Source organism: Otolemur garnettii, unplaced genomic scaffold (genome assembly GCF_000181295.1).
Source record: "Otolemur garnettii isolate 467f Iridium unplaced genomic scaffold, OtoGar3 scaffold00049, whole genome shotgun sequence".
Lineage (NCBI taxonomy): Eukaryota > Metazoa > Chordata > Mammalia > Primates > Galagidae > Otolemur > Otolemur garnettii.
This window is the reverse complement of record NW_003852444.1, coordinates 10,636,142-10,663,321: the sequence shown is the minus strand read 5'-3', so window position 1 is coordinate 10,663,321 and position 27,180 is coordinate 10,636,142. Positions and strand designations below refer to the sequence as shown.

The following is a 27,180-nucleotide window of genomic DNA, read 5'->3' as shown; positions in this document are numbered from 1 at the left end:
AACCCGCCACCTTAGGTGTATGTGGCTGGTGCCTTAGCCGCTCAAGCCACAGGCGCCGAGCCATAAGTTTATTTTCTAAACTTGTCACATACAGAACCTTTGTATTATAGAATGCTCTAGGCTTTTTTGGGAGCTGTCCCAGAGTTGATGAATCTGAATACTCAAGTGGTAGATACATATGTGAACCAATATCAACAACTTGGCTTAGCTGTGGTTGTTGGGACAGCTGAGTACTGACAGCAACTTTGAAGCTTCATGTATAATGTGTATAATTGGCGGTCCATAGGTTTGTAGGTTTTAAATTACTACTATTTTGACTTAAAAATAAAATACTCTGTGATCTCTGTGATATTGTATAGATCAAAATAATAGAATTCTATGCAACATAAGAAATGTGGATTTTATTCTATCCTCGGATCCCAAATCATGAACTTATATTACTTATTAATATGAGATTGTTGATTGTAATAGTCTTCTATAATATTCCACTAGATATCTATAGTAATATATCTATATATGTACTATAGCTACATATACTGTAAATATCTAATAGAATAACATACATATGATATTGGGTCAAATATGTATCTGCCACTTGAATGGTTCTTTATGTGACAAATTTAGAAAAGAAACTTATTTTGTCTCATATGTCAGCCATGACATTTTCTGTTATAATCAATGGGAACATAAGTTAAAAAAATAAATTATATGAGCAGTCTTTTTCTTTCTACCTTGGCTAAAACAGAATGTCTTTGGTTGAGATGTTATATTCTGTAGTCAGTATAAATGTTTTCTGCCTTTATTCATGGAGACTATTATTTAAAGATAAGTACATTCTTATCAGTTGAAAATAAATGCAAAGGAAATGGAAGATGCTCTATTCCCGTCTGTACATTGACATTAATGATCCTAATTTCAGCTTGCAAGTTATTGTACTTGAATACTAGAATCACATTTATGTTCATCACCAGATTCTAGAAGGGTCAACATGTGGCTAGAAAATGTTTGGGTTATGGTTTTATGGGCTGAGTAGAAAGAGTGTCTGCACCAAGTCCAACAAAGCAGCAATAGTAGTTGTATTTTCACTGTGTGGAAGTGTGGCACCATCGGGGGCAAGAACTCTGCTGCCCAATGTGGAGCACCCTCTCATAGTTCACATTCATGTGACCATGCACCTGAATAGGCTTGGAAGGAGAGGAACTTCAGATGAAGCTCCTCTGGTAGATTGGGTACCACAGTAAACCAGATTCTGTGCTAACTAATCAGTGTCTGATCCATGAACAAATGTAGGCGACATCATGAATTGAGCTTCGCGAGCTATTCTGAATGGTGCAGATAAGCATCTTGGACTTGATGGCTAATGTGCCTTTCCAAGATTGCAGGGCTTTCCATCAGGCTGCATCTGCCACCAGCAGGGAGTCAGGTATCCAGCTCTGGATGATGGAGAACTGAGTCGCCCAGCATAGCACCAAGGTGACAGTGAACATACTTTGGTTATTTGGTTAATGCCTCACACATAGAAAGCACTCACAAATGCTGTTTAATAAAGGAAATTATAGAAATAGGCCGTAAAGTATGTAGAACACAGATAAGAGCCAAGGCAGTTTTATCTTGTTGATTTGGTTGAATTCTTTGTAGATTCTGTTAATTAGCCCTTTAGCAGATGTACAGCTTGAAAATATTTTCTCCTTTCTGTTGGTTGCCTATTTGCTCTGTTGATTATTTCCTTAGCATGCAAAGGCTTTTAAATTTAACCAAATCCCATTTATTTGTTTTTGTTGCTACTGTAATTGTTATTGGGGTCATCATCATAAATATGTTGCATAAAATGATATCTAGAAGAGTATTTTTACTACATTTTCTTCTAGAATTCCTACGGTTTCAGGCCTTAAATTTAAGTCTTTTATCTATCGTCAATTAGTTTTTGTGAACGATGAGAGGTTGGAGTCTTGATTCATTCTTCCACATGTGGCAATCCAATTTTCCCAGCATTTTTTTATTGAACAGGCTTCTTTTCCCCAGAGTATATTGTTGTCTTCTTTGTCAAAGATGAGTTGGCCATATGTAGATGGTTTCATATCTGGGTTCTCTGTTCTGTTCCATTGGTTTGTGTCTCTATTTTTGTGTCAGTACCATGCTGTTTTGGTTATAGCCTCATAGTATAGTTTGGAGTTTTATAATATGATCCCTCCCTCTTTGTTCTTTTTGCTTTAGATTGCTTTGGCCATTCAGTCTCTTTTCTGGTTTCCAATGAAGTGTAGAATTAATAGATTGCATTGAATCTGTAAATCACCTTGGGTAGTATGGACATGTTAATGATGTTGAGTCTGCTATTCCATGAACACGATATGTTTTTCCATTTGTTTGTGTCATCTGTGATTTCTTTCTTCAGTGTTCTGCAGTTGTGTCTGTAGAGATTTTTTTTTTGTCTCCTTGGTTAAGTATATTCCTTGGTATTTTATTTTCTTTGTGATTATTGTAAATGGTACTGAGTCTTTGATTTGACTCTAAGCATGACTGTTATTGGCATATAGAAATGCTACTGATTTGTGCATTTCAATTTTATAACTTTAGACTTTGCTGAATTTAACAAGAACTGGCTGTTCTTCTGGTACTTTTAAATATTCAAAGTCTAACAATTAAGTTTGTGAACTCATCCTAAAAAAATGTACTATGTACCTCATTGAATATCACTATTTTCACCTTCAAGTACTCCCCTCAGGAAGTTATGCATTGACAGAAGCACTAGTCTGCCCTTCAAAGCAATTTTGGAACTCTTTTTCTGGAATGGCCATTAGAACTATCATTGTATTACCCTTGATATCTGAGTAACACCAAAATGTCTTCCTTTCAATATTTTCTTTATCTTTGTGTAAGGAAAAAGGTAATTGGGCACCAGATCAAGTGAGTAGAGAAGGTGTTCCAATACAGTTATTTATTTACTGGCTAAAAACCCCCTCACAGACAGTGCCATTTGAGCTGATGGCATTGTCATGATGCAAGAGCTATGAGTTGTTGACCAAGATTTTCAGTTAAGATTTTACTGTTTATCAATATTTATTTTGTCTGCTATGCTTCTCATAGTCAGCCAACTATTTTGATGCACAATTGGATAAATTTTTGCAGTGTTTTTATCAGTGCTGTTTGTTACTGGCTAACCTGACCCCTCTTTATCAGTATGCTTTCTCTCCCCTCAGAAAAATGTTTAATCCTTTTGTACACTACCATTTTCTTTATGGCTTTATCCCCATAAACTTGGACTAACGTATCCCTGATTTCACTTTCACTCTTGCCAAGTTTAACAAGAAATATATTTGTTCATTGCTCTAATTCAAGCTCTGACATTCTTGCAATGGCACACAGAAATATACAACAATGATGAATGCCACTCAGCAAGATACTGCCACATGTTGACATGAACACAGCTTTGGGACACTGGTATACCCAAGGTTATGAAACCTTACTGAGTTGTTTGTACAGTGCTACCAAGGTAAGCACACAAGTTAATGAGCTTAGTTATCAAACCTTGTATACATTTGGCATGATATTTGTAGTACTTTGAAGGTTAAATTTATTTGCAGGATTATTTGCATACAGGCAACAGGAAAACTAAATGTTATAGTTTGAAGGAATGGAAGACCTCTAAACACTGAGAGCTCCTCAGGGCAGGAATAAATAGTCTTATTCATTTTTGTATGTATAATACCTAACATAGTGGTTTGTTTTCAGTAAGCGCTTTTGAATGAATGAATAGAAGTGTTAGTCAAGAGTTGTTATTTGTGTTGTGCCTTAAAAAGTGGTTGAATTTGATTTAGGAGAAGGAAATGCTATGGCTTTTCAAATAAAGGTACAGATGCTAGAATAAGCTCATTTGATTTTGTGAGACATTGGAGAGGTCAGTCTGATTAGAAGCCTGGGGTGGATATTGTGGTGGCAATGGTTGATAAGAGGTTGTTTTTAAGGTCTTATTCCTAGGAATCTTGTATTCTGTCTTTATTGAAGCCCTGTCCTAGTTAACTCTCTTTTGTGTAAACTGACTTCTGGAGGACAGGGTACAAAATGAGACTAGGCTTATGGAGTTCAAGTACATGAAAACCAGTTGGTATTGACTGAACATACATGTAGTAAGACTCAGTGCTAGTTTCTATGGAGGATGAGAAAGGTGAATAAGAAATTTTCTCTCACAGACTAGTCTCACTAGTCAAATCTTGATCAACAGTCTCATATGCTTTGGTCTCAAAGGGCACTGACAATAAGAAAGTATAGTAGCTCAGCACACCCTTCTTCCTACAGCTTAGAGCTCAACATATTGAACTGGGATTACTTTTCAATTGAATTGCTTAGTAAACCCTATTGAGGCAGGGCATAGTAGCTCATTCCTGTAATCACAGTGCTTTGGGAGGCCTAGGTGGGAGGATTGCTTGAGACCAGGCATTTAAGACCAACCTCAGCAAGCTAGTGAGACCCCGTCTCTTACAAAAAGTAAGTAAAATTAGCCAGGGGTGGTGATGTGCACCTGTAGTCTTAGCTACTCAGGAGGCAGAGGCAGGAGGATTGCTTGAGCCCAGAAATTGGAGCCTACAGTGAGCTCTGATAATGCTGCTGCACTCCAGCCTGGATGACAGAGTGGGATCCTATCATCAAACAAAGTCCTTATTGATACTTGTTGGACTGAATGAAATGTAAATCTTTGAAATGCTATTCTCAGGGAGAGAGAGCACTTCTCCTTGTCTTTCAGAGGCAACCAGGCAGCCTGTTTTAATGGACCTCTTATCAGAGACATTTTCTGAAAAAAATCATTTAAAAATTCTTCCTTTTCTGCTTTTTTCCACCTGAATTTAGATAATCTTTGCGTTGTATTACTTTTTCACTTACAGTTTGGTTTGTTCTGTGGCCACATTTAATCATAATAGCAAAATTACTAGAAGTAATTCTAACAGACAGAGAAACTATATCCTTCAGTAGTAATGCTGAGAATCACCACTTTTCTTTTAAAGTGTGCTATAAGTACATTGCATTGAATAAACACTGGACTTTTCTCAGACTTACAGGAGAAATTTTGAAAGAAGAGAGAATTAGAAGTATAATCAGAGCCGAACAAGTAAGATTGTGAAGAAAGCGAGACCCTGTTTCAATTAAACATAGAAAAATTATCGGGACGTTGTGGTGAGCACCTGTAGTTCCAACTACTTGGGAGGCTGAGGCAGGAGGATTGCTTGAACCCAGAGGTTTGAGGTTGCTGTGAGCTAGGCTGATGCCACGGTACTCTACCCAAGGCAAAAGAGTGAGACTCTGTCAAAAAAAAAAAATTACTTATATTAAATAATGATTCTGTATGTTTACATTTTTACTAGCTAGATAGCACACTACAAATATTTTCTGATGTTGCATTTTGTAGTTATTTTGTCTAGAGCACTACATCGCTATTCATCTCATTCATTACTGCACTCAGCAGTTGTTGTACCTGCCTCTGCTTAAGCTGGAGAAGCTGAGATTATTACAGCTGGAATGAAGATCTGACTCTGGGGTTTGGAATTGTCATTTATTATACTGCAGAATGCAAGCCCTCGCAAATTTTGTGAAGTGCACTCCAAAGGCACGGTTTTGTTCTCAACTGTGATGGCACTATAATTGATCAAATATATTCTTTCAAAGAATCATAAATTCTTTTTGGAGTTTGAGGAGATGTCATGTTCATTTGTCAACATGTCACTCCAGGGACACAGGTGCAGCAAATTTATGGAGGAAGCACCTCATGCTTCTCCTGAGCCTCATAAATATGAGGCAGAATTGATTGAGAACGTGTGGCTTTAGATTAATCCTCAGGTGGAGAGCAATTAAGATCTCTCTGTAGCAAGCCTTTCCCTACGATTCTCAGGTTTTCTTGTTGCATAGGCAGGGATCAGGTCTGAGGGGGACACCAGAAGTAATTTTTGGAGACCTGCAGATGTCTTCTGAGAAAAGAATACTAAAGCATTTCTTCTCTGGAGGAGAGAATACTGTACATTTTTAGTCAAGTGCGTGATTAACTTTGACATTTGGAAATGGAACTTCACGTAAAAATAAGCAGGGTACTCCTGCATGTTTAATTAAGATGTTTAGTTCCTGTCAAGACTGATAGTTTTTTTTTTTAACCCCCCTGTGAAGGGCAATATATTCTCAACTTCTGAAATTTCGGAAACCTGTACTTAACCTTTAATCGTCACTCCATTTACATGGAAATCTGATTAACAACTTTTAAAGTTCATGAGCTCCTGGTAAATGCAATTAGGACCTTTTTCGAGTTTGTTATCAAGAGCTGGCATTTTAAAAAGACTAGAGCCCGGCTACTGTTGCTGTCTTCTCTATAGCAGGATGTCTTAAGCAATTAGCAGGGAACAGGAGGTACATGAATTGCGCTGTATTGCTTCCGCGTGAACACGGTTGATATTTAAACAGCATGCTTGCTTCTTCTTTTCTGTGACTTGCTTTATGGTATGACCTTGTTACTGAGTGGTAGAACGGGGCCAGGATAATTAGGTGTAGCTGTGGCTTAGCTTTTCCTAAATACTCCAGTTAGGCACAGTCCCCCACCTCTCCAGTCATGTTTACAAACATTCGCTCTCTTGTCGTGTGGAGTCAGGTTAATCAACCTTCTGCAGTGGATTTGTTTCATCTCTCTACTGGGTTAGAGAGTTAAACTGTGTAGTTATTGGAGAGGGATGTTGCAGGTGTGCAACTATTTTGTAAACCCTTAGGCATTTGAGTTGTTCAGCCAGTGTTCTTGGGTCGTGGAGGCTGAAAGGGGAGTTAAATTTGTTGGAGCAGACACATGTAGCACAGTTTATAAAATGAGATGTGCTGTGATATATGACAAATGAGGGGAGGGTAAATAGTTGACAGCAGAAATGATCTTATTGGTTTCGGCATGTGTTTTCTTCACTTGGTGAGAGAATTGGGTTCTCTGATGGATGCATATAATGCAATTCTCAGATACTTTACATGTGCAGGATACTGCTTCTTAGCATTTAGAAGGATGACAAGAGAAAAATAATGAAACGAAGAGTCAACAAAGACAAATCAATAAAATATATTGCGTATAACTGTGCTATGAAAGTATACTTGAATCTTTAGACATCTCTGTACTGTTTGAAATTTGTATGAGCCTATATTTGCTTTTAAATAAAAGATCAAAATAAGGCAAAGAATTATTTGCAGTAAGATAAAAATAAATAGGAAAAGCAATCTAAAAGAATTAAATTTGATGCCCAGAAATATTGGTGAAATAGTTCTCCATTTTTGGACCCTAGAGTGTCTATGTTTACTCTAAACTTACCTGAACCAGCAGCACAGTTCATGTGATTAACCTTTAAATTATAGACTAACCCCAAGTATATGGAGTAGATAAATGAAATAGTTTGATCCCATGTTTTGAATTATCACATAACATTTTATTGGAAGTAGTATATAGTAATAATGATAATTACAGACCTACTATAGATCTAGAAATTATTTTTCTGGCAACAAAAACTGATAAGGATATTTGGCTTAGCCAAGCTGTTGACAGCCCCCGATAGACTAACCCCAAGTATATGGAGTAGATAAATGAAATAGTTTGATCCCATGTTTTGAATTATCACATAACATTTTATTGGAAGTAGTATATAGTAATAATGATAATTACAGACCTACTATAGATCTAGAAATTATTTTTCTGGCAACAAAAACTGATAAGGATATTTGGCTTAGCCAAGCCGTTGACAGCTATTTTTCATCACTTCAGTGTCTTGCTCAAGAAATTTATACATACCATCACCTTCAGATGGAAGAATTTTGCTTATATCGTAGACAGAAGCTTTCTTAGAGATGTAAGCATTGACGAAGTAAAAAAATGAATGATGTTAAGTAATTCCTTCAGTTATTCTAATAAGGCACTTCAGTTTGACGTGCATTTTTGATAGTATAGGAGAGCATTTGACAGAGTGTCTTCTCCTGAAGTCATATTGGCAGGTTTAGAGATAAGTATAGAAAAAGGTAAATATATAGCACTATGTATTTAATTGCCAAGTCCAGGTCATAATTTTCTAGTCTTCTAGGAATTTAAAGGATGTGATCCGAGAAGATTTTGTGCGTGGGATAGGAGCTGAACGGGTCCTTGCAGGAAGGCAGGATTTAGGCATGTGGGAAGGTCTTTGTAGATAGGGATATGCATGTATTCAGGACAGTGAGTACCTTATGGAATGTAACCAGATCCTAAAGAGTCTTCAGTGAACTCAGTTGAGACGTTCTTTGTGGAGTCTTTAAAGAAAGGAACTACTTTATTTACCTCTGTGTCCTGCTGCCTGTATCTTCAGTCCCTCAAACCCATTATCTCCAGGTTTTCACAGCATTTCCCTTAAGTCCCAGTGGGAAAGTACTTAACACAGTTCCTGGCACTCAGTAGGTATAAAATAAATCTTAATTGAATCTTAATTTGCATTTGTGATCCCTAAAGATTCCATTTTGAATGAACTATAAGCAAATATCATTTCTGTGAGTGTGTCAATATCACATATTACAGATAACCAATATGAAAGAGTCTGTAGTAACTGAACTGCTAATTGAAAATGCTGGGTCTTAGCTACTTAATTGCATAAACTGTCTCCAGAGAGTAATTTGGGTCTTTTCCAAGATGCATTAACTCTTTCAGGTCATTAGGGTAGCACTTATCTCATTGGAGCAGAAATGTAATAAATGGTATTCCTATGATGGGATTAAATTAATGGACCTCATAGAGCCTGAAGTTTCACCTTGGGTGTTGTAGTGATGCTCCGAGGGGCTCATCTGTGAATGGGAAACATCAATAAGGACCTGCCCTCTGGAGCATCTTACTTTCAATTTAGGTAACCTACTAGGAAGCACCTCCTTTGTTTAAGTCGGGGAGCTCGATGTTGACGGAGATACACAGAAAGGCAGGGCCTGAACGAAAGGCAGAAGCGAATAACTATGAGATGAAATCCTTGAGAGATGCCCACTGCTGTGTGGATTTTAATTAGAGGGAGATGGCACGGCTGACAGGAAGATAGATGGCAATCTCCCACAAGGCAGGCATCGTCGCTTGTTGGCACAGGCTGCTCATCATCTTTATTCTCTCAGTATGTATATATGGGCATATAAATGTGCACAAGTAGAGGTGGTAAGCATGAGCCACACCAAGCAGAGGTGTTTCTTACAGTTTTCACTATGTGCCATTTTTTCTCATGTAAAAATATTAATTACTAATATCTGGCATTGACCTAAAGAGACTATGGTAAGGATGTGAACAAAGGAAACAAGCCAGCATCTTTTGGAGATGTGCTCCCTGGTTACCTGATAGCCTCAGTTTGAGTATCAGCCGACTGGTGGTGTATTGACCTCCGGGTCAAAAAGAGGATAAGAGTGATTTATTCTACCCATCTGCATGTCACACGTTCATACATAATGGGAAGACAGAGGCAGCTAGTTATCATCATATGACTGAGGAAAAGTGACATAAACAGAATAGTACGAAATGAACTTGCAAAAGAAGAAGATAGAGATAATACCTTCAGCAGAAGACAAAATTTCAAAGCTATAGCACCAACCTCTCTCTTCTTATGCATGAAATTGGCATCTTCTCGAGGCAAATGGATTTTGATTAGTAATATCTGAATGAAATAAAAATAGTTTGTAAAAATCAATTAAAGTCTATTTAGATTCACTTTCTTCATTTTACCCCCCACACTTGATACCTGGAAGAGGCCATTAACCAGCAGAAAAAAAAATAAGATAAATTCAGAAACGACAAAAACCTTTCAGAGTTATTTAGGAATTTCGTTTAATCAGCTAGTAATGATGAATAAAGAACTAGTTGGAACTAACCCTACAGAGGTTGATCAGGGCTGAATTGTGAATAGTGCTAAATAAGGTGAGGAGATAGAAGTCTATTTTATTTATTTATTTATTTATTTATTTATTTTATTTTGAGACAGTCTTACTTTATCACCCTGGGGTTGAGTGCCATGGCATCATCATAGCTCACAGTAATCTCAAACTCTTGGGCTCAAGAGATACTCATGCCTCAGGTTCCCAAGAAGCTAGGACTATAGGAGCCTATCGTATCACCTAGCTAATTTTTCTATTTTAGTAGAGATGGGGGTCTCACTCTTGCTTAGGCTGGTCTCTAACTCCTGAGCTCAAGTGATCCTCCTTCCTTGGCCTCCTAGGGTGCTAGATGGAAGTTTATTTTGAAGGTAAAGAGAAAGCTATTAAAAGACTCGATCAGAGGCATGATAACATTGGGCTTACCTGGTAACAGGTTAAGGTAGAATGTCATGAGTTTGGGGCAGAATTACCATTTAGGTGATTGTTTTAATAATCTATGTATAGTAGAATAAGGATCTGATTTAGAAAGATAAGTGTGGGAATTAAAATATTTAGAAGAGAGAATGGACATAGAATGTGTAGTATAAACATTTATAGGATTTGGTAGGTGATTTGGAGAACAAGGCTGAGAAGAGTCCCATATATTTGCGCAAATTTTAATCGTGGGTGATAAGAAAAATGGTAATGGCATTAACACAAAGAGAGAGGAATAAGGAGCCCTTCTTTTTCCCCCGCCTTTCCTCGCTTTGAAGAGTTTGTGTGGCCAGGCTGTGTTTGTTGGACCTGTGTCTCAGCACTTCCTAAATATCTTGCTTTCAGCTGCTTACTGTGCTCAGATGTGGAAACCCAGAGGCTCTGCGGGCAGCTCACCATGGAGCTCTGGAGAAAGTGCGATGCATGAGGGAGGTTTGGGGACCATCTGAAATGTGGAAATAAAACATGGAGAAGAGAAGAGTGAGCGTAAGGACACTGAATGTTCATGTGGTTAGGGTGAAGAATGTGGCAGCCAGGCCACACACACTGCAGTGAAAGAAAGTATTCCAAAAGTTCAGGGAGTTAATATTAACAGAAACCTGGATTTAATGATTGAGGTCTTTATTTAGAGCAGGGGGGAGAGGAAGAAAGAAAAATGATGGCTGTAAGAAGATGATGAGGATTTTATTTATTTATTTACATTTACAAAGTAAATTGCTGTGCTACAGGCAGCGTTCTAAGGGATTTCCAGTATTAGCATGTTTAATTCTGGGGATAGTGCTATGGAGTAGATAACATTATTGTTTTATAGATGAGGAAACTGAGGTTCTGAGAAACAGAGAGCTAATGTCTTAGACATATTGTTTCTGGAATGAATTAAAAAACAAGCAAACAATATAGTCTGTTAGGCACTAAGCATTTATGTTATTTCTTTTGATTCTTATATTAATTCTATGAATTAGTTTCTGTTGTTACCTTTATTTCACCAATAGAGGAACTAACGCTTGGAGACAATAAGTACAGACAGTCCCTGAGTTACCAACTTTCGTTTTACATATAACTTGCACTTAGAATGGAAGCCGTTATGGTTAAGTTTCTGCATTGCAAACATGCAACTGATGTACAACTTGCACTTATGAATGGAGGCTATGATAGGTAATAGGCAAATGTGCCTGTTCCAACTTACATACAAATTCAACTGAAGAACAAACCTATAGAACCCATCTCGTTCATAACCCGGGAGTGCCTATAACTTGGCCAAAGTGACACAACTAATAAGTAATTGAGCCAATTTCAAGCACTGTCTTCTTACATTTCTATATCATCCACTCATTTTTTAGTTTTAAGGCAAGGCACATGAACCTCTATTTTAAACTAGTTCTCTAACTGATTCCTATATTTAGACCAGTCTCCCCAGATATTTAACACCAACTGAGAAGCAAGAGGTATGTATTTGTCAGGAAGAGATAACACTTTGTGGTCAGGGAGAATTTTGAGTTGGTCACCATAGAGATGGTGGCGAAAAGTGCTAAGGAGTGATACTTCCAGTCACCTCCACTGAGAAGGACTGTATGATGATGGAAGGAGTCACTAATGTGTCATGCTGAAACAGACGAGTCTTAATACAGGATAAAATTATATTAATTCTAGAATTAAATACTCGTAGCTGAAGTTTTTATAACAGTATAAGAAAGTCCTAGAGTGTGGTAGTCAGCATTGATGAGAACAGTGATGTAAACAGAATGTGTGAATGAAACGGGAGAGAATAGATTGGAGCAAAGTTAGGAAGTGCCTCTGGATGTTGAGATCACTTTTGCATCTTTCCCTGGCATTGTCTGTTTATTAAGAATGAAAACAGAAATAACAAACCATCAAAATACTATAGGATCTGAAATATATGGAGGAAAAACTGACAGAAGTGAAAGGAGAAGTGGAAAATTCAACTGTGGTCTGGGATTTCAGAGCTCTTTCAGTAATTAGTAGAGCAACTGGACGAAAAACATGGAAGACTCCAGCATACTATCAGCCAGCTTGACTTAAACTGATAGAGTTGGTGTATTCTGACCAAAACCATCAGAATGCAGATTATCTCAAGTTCACATTGATTATTCGCCATGCAAGACCATCTGCTGTATGTCTCAATATATACAAAAGGATTGCAGTTACACAAACTCTATTCTCTGATCACAAAAGATTTAAAATACTAAGAAGACATTTTGAACTCCCCAGATACTTGGAGATAAAACAATAAACTTCTAAAGGCAAAATGTGTGAAAGAAGAAAGACCTAAAATCAACAATCTTGTGTCTCTACCCCAAGAGCTAGAAAAAGGAGAAAAACTCAAACCCAAAGCAAGCAGAAGGTGGAAAATAATGTTTAAAGTGAAATCAATGAAATATATATCAGAACAATAGAAAAAAATTAATGAAACCCAAAGTCGATCCTTTGTAAAGATCAAAAATTGATAAATCTTTAGCTAGACTGACCAATTAAAAACAAAAGAAATGACAGAATTTACCAAAATCAGGAACAATTAGAGACAACACTAAAGATGCTACAGAAACTAAAAGGATTATGAGGATATATTATAGACAGCTCTATGCCTATCACTTAGATCGCTTTGAAAACTTAGATGAAATGGACAGATTTCTAGACAGACACAAAGTACCAAAACTGACTAAAGAAAAATTCGAAAATATGAGTTGTCCTGTAACAAGTAAATTAGTAATTAATTTTTTTCTACACATACATAAGCCGCACAAATGTTCTACCAAACATTTAAAGATGAAATAATATTACCCTTTGCAAACTCTTCCAGAAAATAGAGATGAGGCAACAGTTTCCAGTGCATCCTAGAAGGCAAATGTTACCTGAAAAACAAAGCCAAAAATATCACAGGAAACTATAGAGCAATATCCCTCATAAACATCAATGTAGCAATCCTAAAAAAAAAAATACTAGCAAATTGAATCTACCAACATATAAATGCATTATATTCTATTATTGTGATTTATTAAAGAAACCTTTCCATATTTCTGTCTATACCGAAGTTACAGTTTACCTTTCCTAAAAATTAAAAGTTTTAAGTTTTCTCGTAGTGAAAGAACTAAATCTATTGGCCAGTTCGATGTTTCTCACCCTTCTTCCTATTGTGCATTTTGAGTTGTTGCATAATTACTTTTGAATAAAAGATTTGATTTTGTTAAAAATAAATTATTATACTGTATTAATAAAGGACCAAACTCACACAATCATCTCAGTAGACATAGAAAAACACTTGAGTCCTATTGATTTTCTTTTTTAAAGGATTATTTTCAACCTTACCAAAGGCATCTGTGGAAAAACCTGCAACTAGCATAAAAAAGAAACTTTTTGGGTCATATAAATATTCTAATTCTCTTGTGGTAATGGTTACATTATGTGTACATTTACTCAAAACCATTGAACACCATAATTTGAATTTTAAATTGTATCTCCACAAAGTCATTTTGAAGCTATTGTGGGTGAAAATTAGATTACAGATACTGGAGGATACGTGACAGGGCTGGTAGTGTTTTTTGAGCCTACAGACATACACTTAGCAGTCCTAATGCAAACTAGTTAATAAATCATGGAAATCTCATCAATACTATACCTGTTCACATTGTGTATTTCAGGGTACACATGAAAATGAATATTCAAATTGTTCACAGGGAAAAATATTCCAAACTGAACTTAGTGTCCTCCTAAACCTTTCTGCATTTCTGATTTTCATTCATGGAACCATTCTTTCTTTAACTTCTCACAGGAACAGTCTTTTAGCCACCGTTTTCATTTCTTCTCTTCTTTTTTTGTGGTTAGAGAATGGCTTTTTTATGGCAGAATGGGTATATTTTGTTCATTTTTAAAGTTTAATTTTCAAAACTTTTTCCCCCCTTGAACTATCTTGGTAGATTTTCCCTTCTTCTTCTTCTCCTCCCTCCGCCCTTCATAGTGTTTTCTTAATCACTTATTTTTGCCCTCCACCCATTGTCTTCCACCCAGCCCATTATTTTACATACTTGCAGATTAATCTCCATAGAGATAGTCTACATTTATCAGCATTTCATTCACGTATTCAAAGCCTTTTTCTTCCTCCTGATTTTGCATACCTTCAGTTTCTGAGCTTGCTGTTAAAGACCCTCTAGTTTGTCAGAGTACCACCTGTGCAGCCCTAACTCTCACTCTTCATTTCTGTGTCACCTAAAATATTTGTTGGCTGAAGAGGCCCTAAGTTTCTCCACTACTGTTTCGTTGCTTGTTCTGTTCTGTCTGCCTTTCTCTCTCTTTTTAAAATTTATTTTTATTTTTTTGCTTTTGACACATCCTGAGATTCTGTTTATGTCTTTACTACAGTGCCATGATCTTGAAGGCTTTTTTCATTGTCCTAATTAGGAGCAATCGTGCCTTCCTATAAATGCTTCCGGTCATTTCATTGTCCTGATGGTCTACCATTTTCTCCTTTGTACTGTAATCATGTGCGTGTGACTCTATTACTAGATAAGCAAACTGCAGGAAAGATCTGTTTACAATCCTGTTTTTATTCCTAGCACAATACTTTGCATATTTTATATGTTTAACAAGTATAGTAGAACCCCTGTAGTTGACCACCTTCCTGCATTGACCACTTCTCTCAGTTGACCTAATTTTCGCACACAGGACTTGTGCCACATATACTTATCAGTACAGTAGGCCTGGTTCCTTATGTTGGCCACCGCTGTATGTTGATCACTTTAATATAGATCCTTGGGTGGTTAGCTTACAGAGGTCCTCCTGTATCTATTTAAATTAAGATGAACAATACCATTCTTTTAAAAATAGGATTTTCTTTGCTAAGCAGTACTTTGGTAGGATAAAGAAAAAAAGGCAACACATGAACTATCTGATCTTGACTTTGGTGGACAGGTGTGTAATAAAGGATCAGAAAATATATGCACATACTTGGACGTTTTTGGCTTGTTTTACTCTGAACACTAAGGTAATGAACTATCAACAAGACCGTCCGGGTTCTCATTGTACAGTTGCCACTGACAATGAGTATAATTAAGCAGAAAGCCACTCTGTTTCTCAAATGACTGTTTATTTTCCTTTTGGTTTCTTTAATGCAGAATGTTTTAGCCCTCAGTCAATGGGGAAATTAGATTGCTTATATTGGAAAAATAACTTCTTCTGTTATTAACATTCTATTCGTTAGTGACCATATGGGGAGAACCTGATAGTTTTTAGTAATTTTAAATGGAGGTCTTGATTTTAATATATTGCTGTATTATTTCAGTCTCTTTGTTGTAATAGTTTCAGGAATTAAGGTGATAACTTGAGCAGTAGATTATAGTGATTGTGCTTCTTGCATTGCTCTCCTATTTCTTTCTAGACATTCTCTATCTTGTAAGACTGGGCTCCCCTATTGCTCCATGAACACTGGGAGGTGCCCTCTGGGGGAAGCTGGAGGGACCTACTCCCTGTGCTTCCTTTCTTTGAGAGAGATCATAGCTGCCAGTTTCTACCTTGTTTGGTTCCTCTACAGAGCCTTCACATTCTTATTTTTTCTATTATTGTTTAACTTTTACAGTTATCAGCATAACCAATGAAAACTACTTGATGTGCCTGGAACACAAATTCTTGGGCATCTGCATTTTAAACATGTAAGTTTTTGAAAGTGATAGTATTTAATATAGGCACATTTCAAATATTGCCCCACTAAAGTTGAGTCTTGGTTCATGCTGGAGCTCAAGGTGATTTTTTCCCCCACCTTATTATTGCTCCTGTGATAAGAAGTGGTCTAATTTTCAGATTCATCAAGGAGGACCAATATAGTATGACTCTGATATGAATCACTGAATATAAGAAATTATTAGCCTTGAAAATTGAATTTGTAATTTTACAGATTGAAATTTGTGCAAACTGCTGCTCCTGTTTTTATGAGATACCAATAGTCTTCAAAAACAGTGTGTTTGATATAAAGGTTAATAGATGTGTATTAGTATATATTTACCTATCATAATTAAGGAACAAAAATTTATTCAAGCTATCACAAGAAAAATGTAGTAGAGACTAAAAAGAGAAATTGTAACACCAAAGAGTAGATAATCTAAGACCTTATCAACAATTGGATTTGAGACCCATAAAACTATAGAAATTATTTAAAGCTTGTAGCCTTTAAATCTTTCTCTTGTGGGTCTTCTATTTCTTTCTCTGGTCATCCAGTAGGTTTTTTCTTTTTTTTAAATTTTTTTATTTTTTTATTTAAGGATGTAGAGTTTCTCTGTATTGCCCAGACTGGACTTGTGTGATTATAGTTCACTATAGCCTTGAACTCTTGGGTTCAATCAATTTTCCTGGCTCTCAGTTCCTGAGTAGCTGTGACTATACACTGCTATGCCTACCTAATTTTTAATGTTTTTTTTTTTTTTTAAGAGATGGTGTCTTGCCATGTTGCCTAGGGTGGTCTCAAATTTCTAGCCTTAAGTGATCCTCCTGCCTTGGCCTCCCCAAATGCTCAGATTACAGGTGTGAACCACCATACCTGGCCTAATACTTCATTTTCTTTCTTCAGATTGGCTCTTTGATTTTCTATGTGCATCATAAAGGCTGTTGCCCCAGTGAAGTTCCATCTCCTCACTTACACGGACTAGTAGAGACTGTGTCCCCCTACCATGGTCCTGAGAAAGATAATTTGATTATTAGTTGGAGGTTGGCTGTCCCCTGGTGCACATCTCAGCTATGGCTGAGAGGGTGGGATCACAGAGTACACAAGCGTGGCTACTGGGGTCTATTATGTAGTTTGGGAACAGTTGTTAGATGAGGAGTGGGTTTTGTAAGTTGGGAAGTTACCTGATGAAGGATCTACAACATTATATAAGTCAGACAGTGGTCCTCAATCTTCCTAATGCCATGACCCTTTAATACAATTCCTCATGTTGTGGTGACCCCCAATCATAAAATTCTTTTCATTGCTACTTCATAACTGTAATTTTGCTACTTTTATGAATTGTAGTGTAAATATCTGATATGCAGGATGGTCTTAGGCGACCCCTGTAAAAGGGTCATTCAACCCAAAGGGCTTACGATCCACAGGTTGAGAATCGCTGGGTGTTTGAATGGGCACCTGTTACATGGATAAATCAAGATACTGAGGAGAGGAGATATGTTCATTCTCAGCCTGTAAATCTCATGTGTATTTTTAGGAAACTGCATATATAACCACAACCAGTCACAGGCAGTATATCCAGTAAAGAAGATTACATGGTAAATGAGGAATTCATCCCGAATCATGTTACCAATGTTATACAAGTTATAAATCTCAAAACTTTGGCCTTAATGTTACATTGGTAGGTTTATAACTAGCATCTTATCAACTGCTAATCAACTTTTACATCAAAAGAGAAGCCTAACTACCCTCATTTGTATGTTCTTTAATGCATTATGTGATCTTTGCTTTGACCACAGAGCCGTCCAACATATTAGGTTCTCATAAAATATAGCTCATCATGTTGTCACTGGGATAGATTTTCAGGTGCTTTCCAGGTGTGTTTTCATGTTTCTTGTCTTCAGTTTTATAAATTAATGTCTTTTAAGTTAAAACACCCAGACATTTTGGCTTTTATTTTTGAACTCTTGATAAATAAGAAATAGAAATTCATAGTATTTAAAAATTGAAAAGAAACTATTGCCTAAGATATGAAGGAGTTTATAGTAAGCAAGATGTGGGATTATCTTCTGCAGATTTTTTATAGACAGGATGTATTTGATATTGTATGTAATGCCCTTTGCCCTAGAATCCCAATCTCAGGTGATTTTTCCTAGGCAAAATACAACCGGTAAAACTTGGTTCTTTTTATAAAAATGAAAAGTTGGACTCAGGTAATTTGCTTAGAATGTAAATACATTATCCACCACGATGTGGAATCATCAAGATATTATATAACTGTATCTTAACACCAGGCATCTATGTACATGTCATGAGCTTATAGTAGAAGATTTAGCCTAATTTGAACAAATTTCAAGCAGCATAGAAATAGAGGCTTTTTTGTTTTTGAAATATTTAAAAATGTACTTTTATCAATTTGAGTGTCAAAATAAAACATTACCTGGTAATTAAATTAGTATAGTATTTCTAATTGTTAAGAGGCAAAAGTGAAACAAACACAAATCATGACCCTTTAGCCTTTGGTTAAAATCACATGCATGCCCTATTTTTATTATAGATTTTTGTACTGAAGACTTGTTTGCAAGGTTCATTCTACTTTGGAATACATGTAGATAACATTCAACTATAACAACACATAAGGCTTCTTAGACACTTTTTAAAAAATTCAGCAGTTCACTACATTTTAAAATTTACTGATACGGTGCACGGCTCCATAAGTGCAAAGAAGGAAATATAATGCTTCAAGGGCCATATAAGTTGGGATAGTCAGGCATCTTATTGCAAATAAGGAGACCAGTAGTGTCAGGCAGTTTTTGATGACTCTTCATTGAGTGATCTGGAAAGTGAGTGTTTGAAGTATTCAGGAAACAGGACACCTGCCTAGAGTGTTCTGAGAAGTCAGAGAAAACTGGAGCTGTCTCTGTAATAGTTGGTTGAGGGAGGGTTTAGGAGAGAGGGTCACCTAGATGAGACGTTCTGGATAGGAGCGGGCCCAAGCGTCTTCAGGGAAGAGTTAAGTAGGTGATTTTGGTTGGAGAGTTTGGTTCATGTTGGAGAGTAAGATATAACTGGAAATATGTATCAAAGTTGTATTGTTACAGATAATGACAAGAGAAGCCTTAGGACATCTGCAATGTTTTGGGACTGTGACTCTGTTAATGGTATATGGGAAGGACTAGAGCAGCGGTTCTCATCCTGTGGGTTGCAACCCATAGGAACTATATTAAAGGGCTGCAGCTTAGGATCGAGAACCACTGGACTAGAGAGTAGGAGGTGAGGCAGGAAAGGAAAACTACATGAGTTGAGCCAAGCTGGTGGCCGTCAAAATGGATGGAAAAGGGAAAACTAATAGAGTTGAGGAGTCATTAAGGAACTTGGGGTCTAGTTCCTTTAGGGGCACAGAGCAAAAGAGAATACGTCAACAGATGGTTCTGAAGTTTTATACCTGGAGATAAGAAACTACAAACAAACAGAAGACAGAAGGAAATTACTGGTTTTATGGGAAGATGATTTAGGTTTCAGAGAAGTTGATTTTATCAGTGAAATATGTGAATATGTAAAGCATGCAGTCACAAATGTAGGAGTGAAGTTTGGGAGACAAATCAGGAATAACCTGCATCATGGTAAAGGGAAACAATAGAAATGAAGGCCTCTTTTTGAAGTTTGAGACCTGAAGACATAAGGGAAATAAGATCGTAGGAAAATCATGAGAAGAAATGTAAGGCTTTTGCTGAGAGAGCAAGTATGTGTTTGTATAATAGATTGAAAGGGAGAAGCCAGGGCATAAGAAGAGACTTAGCAATGCTGAGAGGTAGTAACCGAGGGGACTTTACTGATGAAGAGAAAAAGAAGGGTAAATTAAAATAGCTGGAGTTTGAAGATGCTGGTTCGGTTTGCCGTGGGTAGTCAGTATCTTATTGTAGTTTGCTAGGAAGTACCTTAGCAAACGTACTTGTTTTAGGGTATCTCTGTGCTTTGGTGGAAACTTCTCTCTGTCCTGGTGGTGTTAGATGTGAAACATGAACAAGGCAGTGCCTTTGTAGACATTTGTAGGTTGTATCAAATTGAAATTTTTCTCTGGTTCACCACTCCTCTTTTGATCATGGATTACCAGAAATTCTGTCAGCATCAGTGCCACATCCACAGTAGAATTTACCCCCTCAGTCGAGTTGTTACTAGAGACCCGATCGTTAACACTTTCTGACCAGTGGTAGTTTGGGTGATGTAAGGGATAATATTTGTTGTTATAATAATTCATCAGCGTACTGAATAATATTCCAGTGGCCTCATAAATAAAGAAGAAATATTGGCCGGTTTGTTAACATGTTTTACACTTCACTAGTTCATTGTTTATCATACACAACATGAAATAAATAAAGTCCATTTACTGCCGTCTGTAGGTCCATTCTTATTGGCAGTTTGTGTGCACTTAGTGAGCAAAGTGTCATGGTTAAACGCATAAGCTTTGGAGTTGATTATAAGATCATAGGGTAATTTTATTTCTTCTGAAATGCAGTTAGGAACTCCGGCATAGCTTTGAGGTTAAAGTAAGATCTGATATTTTAAAAATTTCTGATATTTAAGTAATGAGTGATATGTATGTGCTTATATTAGACACATAAGTGCTTTAAAACTTACTTTGGGCTGCATCATGTACCCAAGATATTTCATAAATACTCTTAGATGATAAGGTTTAATGTGGTCCTTGAACCTTCACTAAATGAATGAATGGTTCTATGGGAACCTGAGTCCTGAAAATTTTTTATGTAAGTCATGGGCAGATTTGCTTGTCTACGTGTACTCTACTGCTTGGGTATTTTAAAATTTTATTTGCGGTGAGTAATTAGAGAAATGAGTTGGTAGCTTTAGTCCTGGGTTAAATAGTCCTAGGAGCCACTTAGTGGAAACGTCTAAGAGTACTGGGATTAGAACTGGTAGCTGACTCTACCCCAGGCTTCAACCCTTGTGGCTCTAAAGCGGATTGATTTTAAGTTTTCAAAATTTGTATATGTGTAATACTTATACGTATTTGGGGGTACATGTGATATTTTGATACATGTATAAAATGTGTAATGATGAAATCAGTGTAAGTGGGATATCCACCACCTAAAACATTTATCTTTTTCTTTTACTAGGAACAACACAGTTTGTCTTTTCTAACTGTTCTGAAATATATAATAAGTTGTGGTTAACTATAATTTTCGTAATATGCCACAGAAATCTAGAATTGTTGTGTGCATTCACTGGTTTTTCTTCTTACTCCCACTCCGCTTTTACTCTCTCCCTCCACGAGACCCACTATTTTAGCTACTGCATGTGAGTGAGATATGGTATCTGTCCTGTGCCTGGCATATTTCCTTTAGCGTTAATGACCTCCAGTTCCATCTATGTTGCTACAAATGACAAGATTTCATTCACCTCTAGGCTAGTAGAATAATACTCGTGTGTGTGTGTGTGTGTGTATCACATTTTCTTTATCCATTCACCTGTTGATGAATACCTAGGTTGATTCCATCTTTTGTGAACATTGCTGTAATAAACTTGGGAGTGCAGCAATCTTCAGTATCCTGATTTCATTTCTTTTAGACGTATAGCCAACAGCAGGTTTAAATCACGTTGCTATTCAATTATTTTAGTTTTTGGAGGAACTTGCATACTGTTTTCCATAATGGCTGTACTAAGTTTTATTCCTGCCAGCAGTGCATGTGTGTTCCTCTTTCTTTGCATCTCACCAGCATTTGTTATTTTTTTTCTTTTTGGTACTTGGTAATAGCCATTTTAACTGGGATGAGATGCTATTTCAATGGGGTTTTGATTAGCATTTCCCTAATGACTGATGAAGTTTAACTTTTTTTTTTTTTTTAAACATTCTGTTGACCATTTATCGATATGTCTTCTCTTGAAAAGTGTTTATTCAGGTTTTTGGCCTACTTTTTACTCAGGTTATTTGTCCTTCTGCCATTGAGTTGTCTGAGTTTCCTATACAGGCATAATCTGGTTCTTCATCCTTTGCTGGATATGGGTAGTTTGCACATATTTTCTCCTGTTCTGTAGGTTGTTTCTTCACTTGGTTGATTGTTTCCTTTTCTGCGCAGAAGCTTTTTAGCTTGATGTAATTTCATTTGTCTATGCTTTGCTTTGGTTGCCTGTGCTTTTGAGGTCCTATCCCCCCGAATCCTACAATATTCTGTAGCTTTTCTGCAGTGTTTATTTCTATTAGCTCTACAGTTTCAGGTTGTGCATTTAAAAGTTACGTTTTCCCAGCACCATTTATTAAAGACTGTCCTTTCTTTTTTTTTTTTTTTTTTTTGAGAGAGCCTCAAGCTGTCCCCCTGGGTAGAGTGCCATGGCATTTCAGCTCACAGCAACCTCCAACTCCTGGGCTCAAGCGAGTCTCCTGCCTCTGCCTCCCAAGTAGCTGGGACCACAGGCGCCCGCCACAACGCCCAGCTATTTTTTGGTTGCAGCCGTCATTGTTGTTTGGCGGGTCCGGGCTGGGGATTCGAACCCGCCACCTTAGGTGTACATGGCTGGCGCCTTAGCCGGTTGAGCTATAGGCGCCGAGCCAAGACTGTCCTTTCTCCAGTGTGTGGTCTTGGTGCTTTCCTGTGGCCATCAGTTTTAATGTTTCCTTTTTGTCTCTGATTTTATTTATTTGGGTCTTCTCTCTTTTTCCTTAGTGTAGCTAGATGTTTGTCCATTTTGTTTATCTTTTCAAAAACACGTTTTGTTCATAGTTTTGTATTTTTAGTGTCAGTTTCGTTTGCTTCTGTTCTTATCTTTATTATTTCTGTCCTTCTCCTAATTTCAGGTTTGGTTTGTTCTTGGTTTTGTAGTTCCTTCAAGTGCATCTTTAGGTTGTTTCTTTGAAGGACTTTTTTTCTTTTTTAGATGTATGCATTTATTCCTATAAACGTCCCTCTTAGTGCCACTGTTGCTTTATCCCATAGGTTCTGGTTGGTTTTTTGGGTTTCTTTTTTTCTTGTTGCTTGTTTGTTTTCTTGGAGACACAGTCTCACTCTGTTGCCCTGGGTAAATCACTGTGGTGTCACAGCTCACAGCAACCTCAGACTCTTGGGCTCTAGTGATCCACCTGCCTCAGCCTCTCAAGCAGCTGAGACGACAGGCGTGAGCTACCACCCAGCTTATGGTTCCAGGATGTTATGTTTCCATTTTCGTTGCTTTTAAGAATTTTTTTTTAAATTTCCTTTAAACTTTATTGATACACTGCCTATTCAGGAGCATGATGTTTAATTTCCATGTATTTTTACAGCTTGCAAATTAGGAATTTCTAGTTTTATTCCATGGTGGTCAGAAACAAATAACGATTTGGACATTTTTAATTTGTTGAGACTTGTTTTCATACCTAACATACGGTCTGTTTTGAGGAATGGTCCATGTACTGTTGAGAGAACATGTATTGTGGATGAAATATTCCATAAATGTCTGTTAGGTCCATTTGATGGAGATTCTAGTTTAACGCCACTTGTTGGTGGTGGTGATCTCTGCGTGGATGATCTGTCCATCTGTGAAAGTGCAGTGTTGAAGTCCCTGACTATTACTGTGTTGCAGTCAGCCTGTCCCTTTAGGGCTACTAATATTTGCTTTCTATATTTTGGTGCTTCATAATGTGTAGTGTTAGGTGTGTATGTGTTTACTGTCATTGTGACCTTCTCTGTCTTTTCTTACTGTTGTGACTGCCAGGGTTTCTTTTGTCTCTTTTGTTTTACACAAGTGTAGCTCCCCCGGCTATGTTTTTCATTCCATTTGCACGGAATATATTTTTCTTTTCTTCAAGTCTGTGTAGGTCATTATAACTGAAATGAGTTTCTTACCTCGAACATATAGTTGATTATGGGTTGTTTTGTTTTGTTTTTTGAGGCAGAGTCTCACTTTGTTGCCCTTGGTAGAATGCCACAGAGTTATAGCTCACAGCAACCTCAAACTCTTGAGCTCAAGCCATTCTCTTGCATCAGCCTCCCCAGGAGCTGGGACTATAGGTGCCTTCCATGACGCCCAGCTATTTTAAGAGATGGGGTCTCACTCTTGCTCATGCTGGTCTCAAGGTCTTGACCTTAGGCAATCCACCTGCCTCAGCTTACCATGGCTGCTATGATTATAGGCATGAGGTACCATGCCGGCTGATCTTGTTTTAAATTTATAAGGTACTCTGTCTTTTAATGGATGAATTTAGTCCATGTACAATCATCATTTTGTTACTTGTTTTCTAGTTGTTTTGTAACTCCTCTTTTTCCTTTTTTCTTTTTTTATTGCCTTTTGTGGATAAGTGACTATCTTAGACATTATGTTTTAATTTGTTATTTTTTTATTTTTAGTGTATCTGTTGCAGATTTTTGCTTTGTGATGACTTTTTTTTGGTGTATGTGAGACAGAGTCTTGTCACGTGGGATACAGTGCAGTGGCATAATCATAGCTCACTGCAACCTCAAACTCCTGGGCTCAAAGGATCCTTCTCTCTCTGCTTCCCAAGTAGCTAAAACCACAGGCAGGTGCCACCATGCCTGACTAGTTTTTCTATTTTAGTAGAGATAGGGTATCACTTTTGCTTGGTTTTGAACTCTAGAGTGCAAGTGATCCTCCCACCTTGGCCTCCCAGAGTGCAAGGATTACAGATGTGAGCCATCCCACCCGGCCCCCATGAGCCTTTACATTAAGATTGATTTTATAAGCAGGACCTGTGGGCAGTAGTTGATCACCAAAGCAGTTGTTTTCTCTTGCTGTGAACTTTCAAGATTAATAGTGGCTGTGGAAATTTGCAGGTCAGGACCTATTAGTTTTCTATGGCTTCTCTTTCTCTACCTGTCCTTGGCAGGTTTATTATAGTGAAGGATAAGAGTGTGGACTCCCAAGTCAGTGCACCACCAATCACTTTGAAGCTCCTGAAACTCTCAGTGCTCTATTTCTTCACCTATAATCTGAGAATTTACCTGATAAAATTTTGTGCTTTAAATGAGATAATACATTTAAAATGGATTAGAATCTCTTGTGTGGTGTATTATGGCGTTGCTACTGATGCTACTGCAGAACACTGCAGATTCAATTGTTACTAAAAATATAACTCATTAATTTGATTCCCAGCTTGACTATTCTTGGTGTATATGGCCAGCATCTTTTGGGAAACCTGGATGAAACTGGAAACCATTCTTCTAAATGAAATGTCACAAGATTGGAGAAATAAACACGCGTCCCCAATATCAAATTGGAGCTAATCAATATCAAATTGGAGCTAATCAATCAACACTTAACTGCAGATGTGGAAGTAAATCTCAATGAAAATCAAGGTGGTGGGAGGGGAGAGAAAGGATGGGTAAATTCAGACCCATCTGATATAGTGAACAGTGTCTGGATGAAGGGCACACTTACAACTTTGACTCAGTCTGTACAAAAACAAAGTATGTAAACAAAAAATGTATCCTGTAATAGTCTGAGATTTTTTTTTTTTTAAAAAAGATTACTGATTAATTCACTCAGCACAGTACCTAGCACATACCCTATAAAAATGTTCTCTTTGCCTCATGTTTAAATTCTTACATATCCTGTTCCCTCTGAGTAGGTTAGCAAGTAGACAACTTTCGGCCGGTAATCAATCTTTCTTCACATTTCCAACTAGAAGAATGAATGACTAGATGAACATACTTCCGAATATTAGAATGGGATTTTAGTATTTGATTTGCATGGTTTTAAAATTGTTTTTCTTAATAGCACATTTATATATATATATAAATCTGTTTGGTTGTACAGATGCTGTTGACTGAGTACTTGGATATGAAAAATACTCGTACGTCCTCTGAACCATCAGCTCAACTAAGCTATGCCAGTACTGGACGAGAGTTTGCAGCCTTTTTTGCCAAGAAGAAACCTCAAAGGCCAAAAAACTCTCTTTTCAAGTAAGTGTCACTCTGCTGGTGAGATTGTAGGTGTCAAGAAGTGTTAGATTCCAAATAGTTAGATTCCATGACTTTCTCTAGCTAAATTAGATTTTAAGTAATTAATAGGATGTGAGTATGTGTTCCGTTTTGTTTACCTTTGTTTTCTGTAAAGTGAAGTGGCTCTTTTGGAATATAGTTAACAGGAATATCTTGAACTCTTAACAAAAATTTCTGGGGAGTTTTATATAAAATTAAGGGAAATGAAACTCTCCAGTTGTGTCTGGAGATTTTTATATGAAATAAAAGGAAATTTAATATGTCAGCCTTGAAAAAGCCCCAAGTGCTAAGAAACAACCTTTGTTAATAAAGTTATGCAAATCTTCATTGCTGAATAATATTGGGCTTTATATGGTTTGATGTTTAATAAAGGAACAGTCTGGAAACTTTTTTTCTAATTACTATGTTAGTTAACTCTACCAGGCCATGTCTCCAAAGTGTGTATCTCTTGGTAATAGCTAATGTTATTAATATTTACATAATAATAATGACAGCATTGATTGAGTGCTTCCTAGGTGCCAGGCACTTGTTCTAGGTGAGTTACTCAGAATAATCTCAATTAAACAGAATTTTAATTCAGATTACATTAAATTTCAGCAGAAACAGCAGTAATAGGTAATATTTACTGAGTATTTTTACCAAGTGCTAGTCAATGTATTGAATCATCTTCTTGAAGTATTTCACTTATTACCACACTCATTATTCATTACGACAATCTGATAGGCAAGTTTTCTATTTTTAATCTTTCTTTATAAATATAAGCATTGAGACATGAGAGGTTAAAAAATTTATGTAATGTCACCTAACTAGGAGCAGTATTTAAATTCTGATGGTCTAACTCCAGACCCGTGAGTTCTTTTGAGGGGCTGATAGTTATTTTTGAAGTTGTATTTATAAATGTAAGCATGTAAAGTGACTACAGAAGTATTATCCCTGTATCTTGAATGAATTTTTTTTCACTGCCTAAAGCTGTAGTACCTTTCAATGGTTCACTTTCAAGATTTGTTTTTATTTTGAATTCATAGTGTTTTTAATACTTAAGGAATGTTTAAATAGTTCAGATATCCTCTTCATAGGATAGGTGCAATATCAGTTAAAACGCTTTAGGCTGCTAGTAACATAAAATCTCAAATAGGATAGATTGAACTGTAGGTAAGTTACTGTCTCACACAGTGAGGCGTAATGTGGAGTTTCCTTTATTTAGTGTTATAGTATCATGAAGGACCGAGCTCT

The 27,180-nt window shown here is 36.9% G+C and overlaps 1 protein-coding gene across 2 annotated transcripts in view; it reads left to right on the top strand.

Annotated features, from left to right (window-relative positions):
• Window positions 1-27,180, top strand: part of EXOC4 (exocyst complex component 4) — an 812,900-nt gene that overhangs the window by 186,259 nt on the left and 599,461 nt on the right. For both annotated transcript variants that reach the window (XM_012806281.2, XM_003791609.3), the window contains exon 8: window positions 25,763-25,908. In XM_012806281.2, the coding sequence (XP_012661735.1) occupies window positions 25,763-25,908 (146 nt within the window). The remainder of the gene's footprint in view (window positions 1-25,762; window positions 25,909-27,180) is intronic.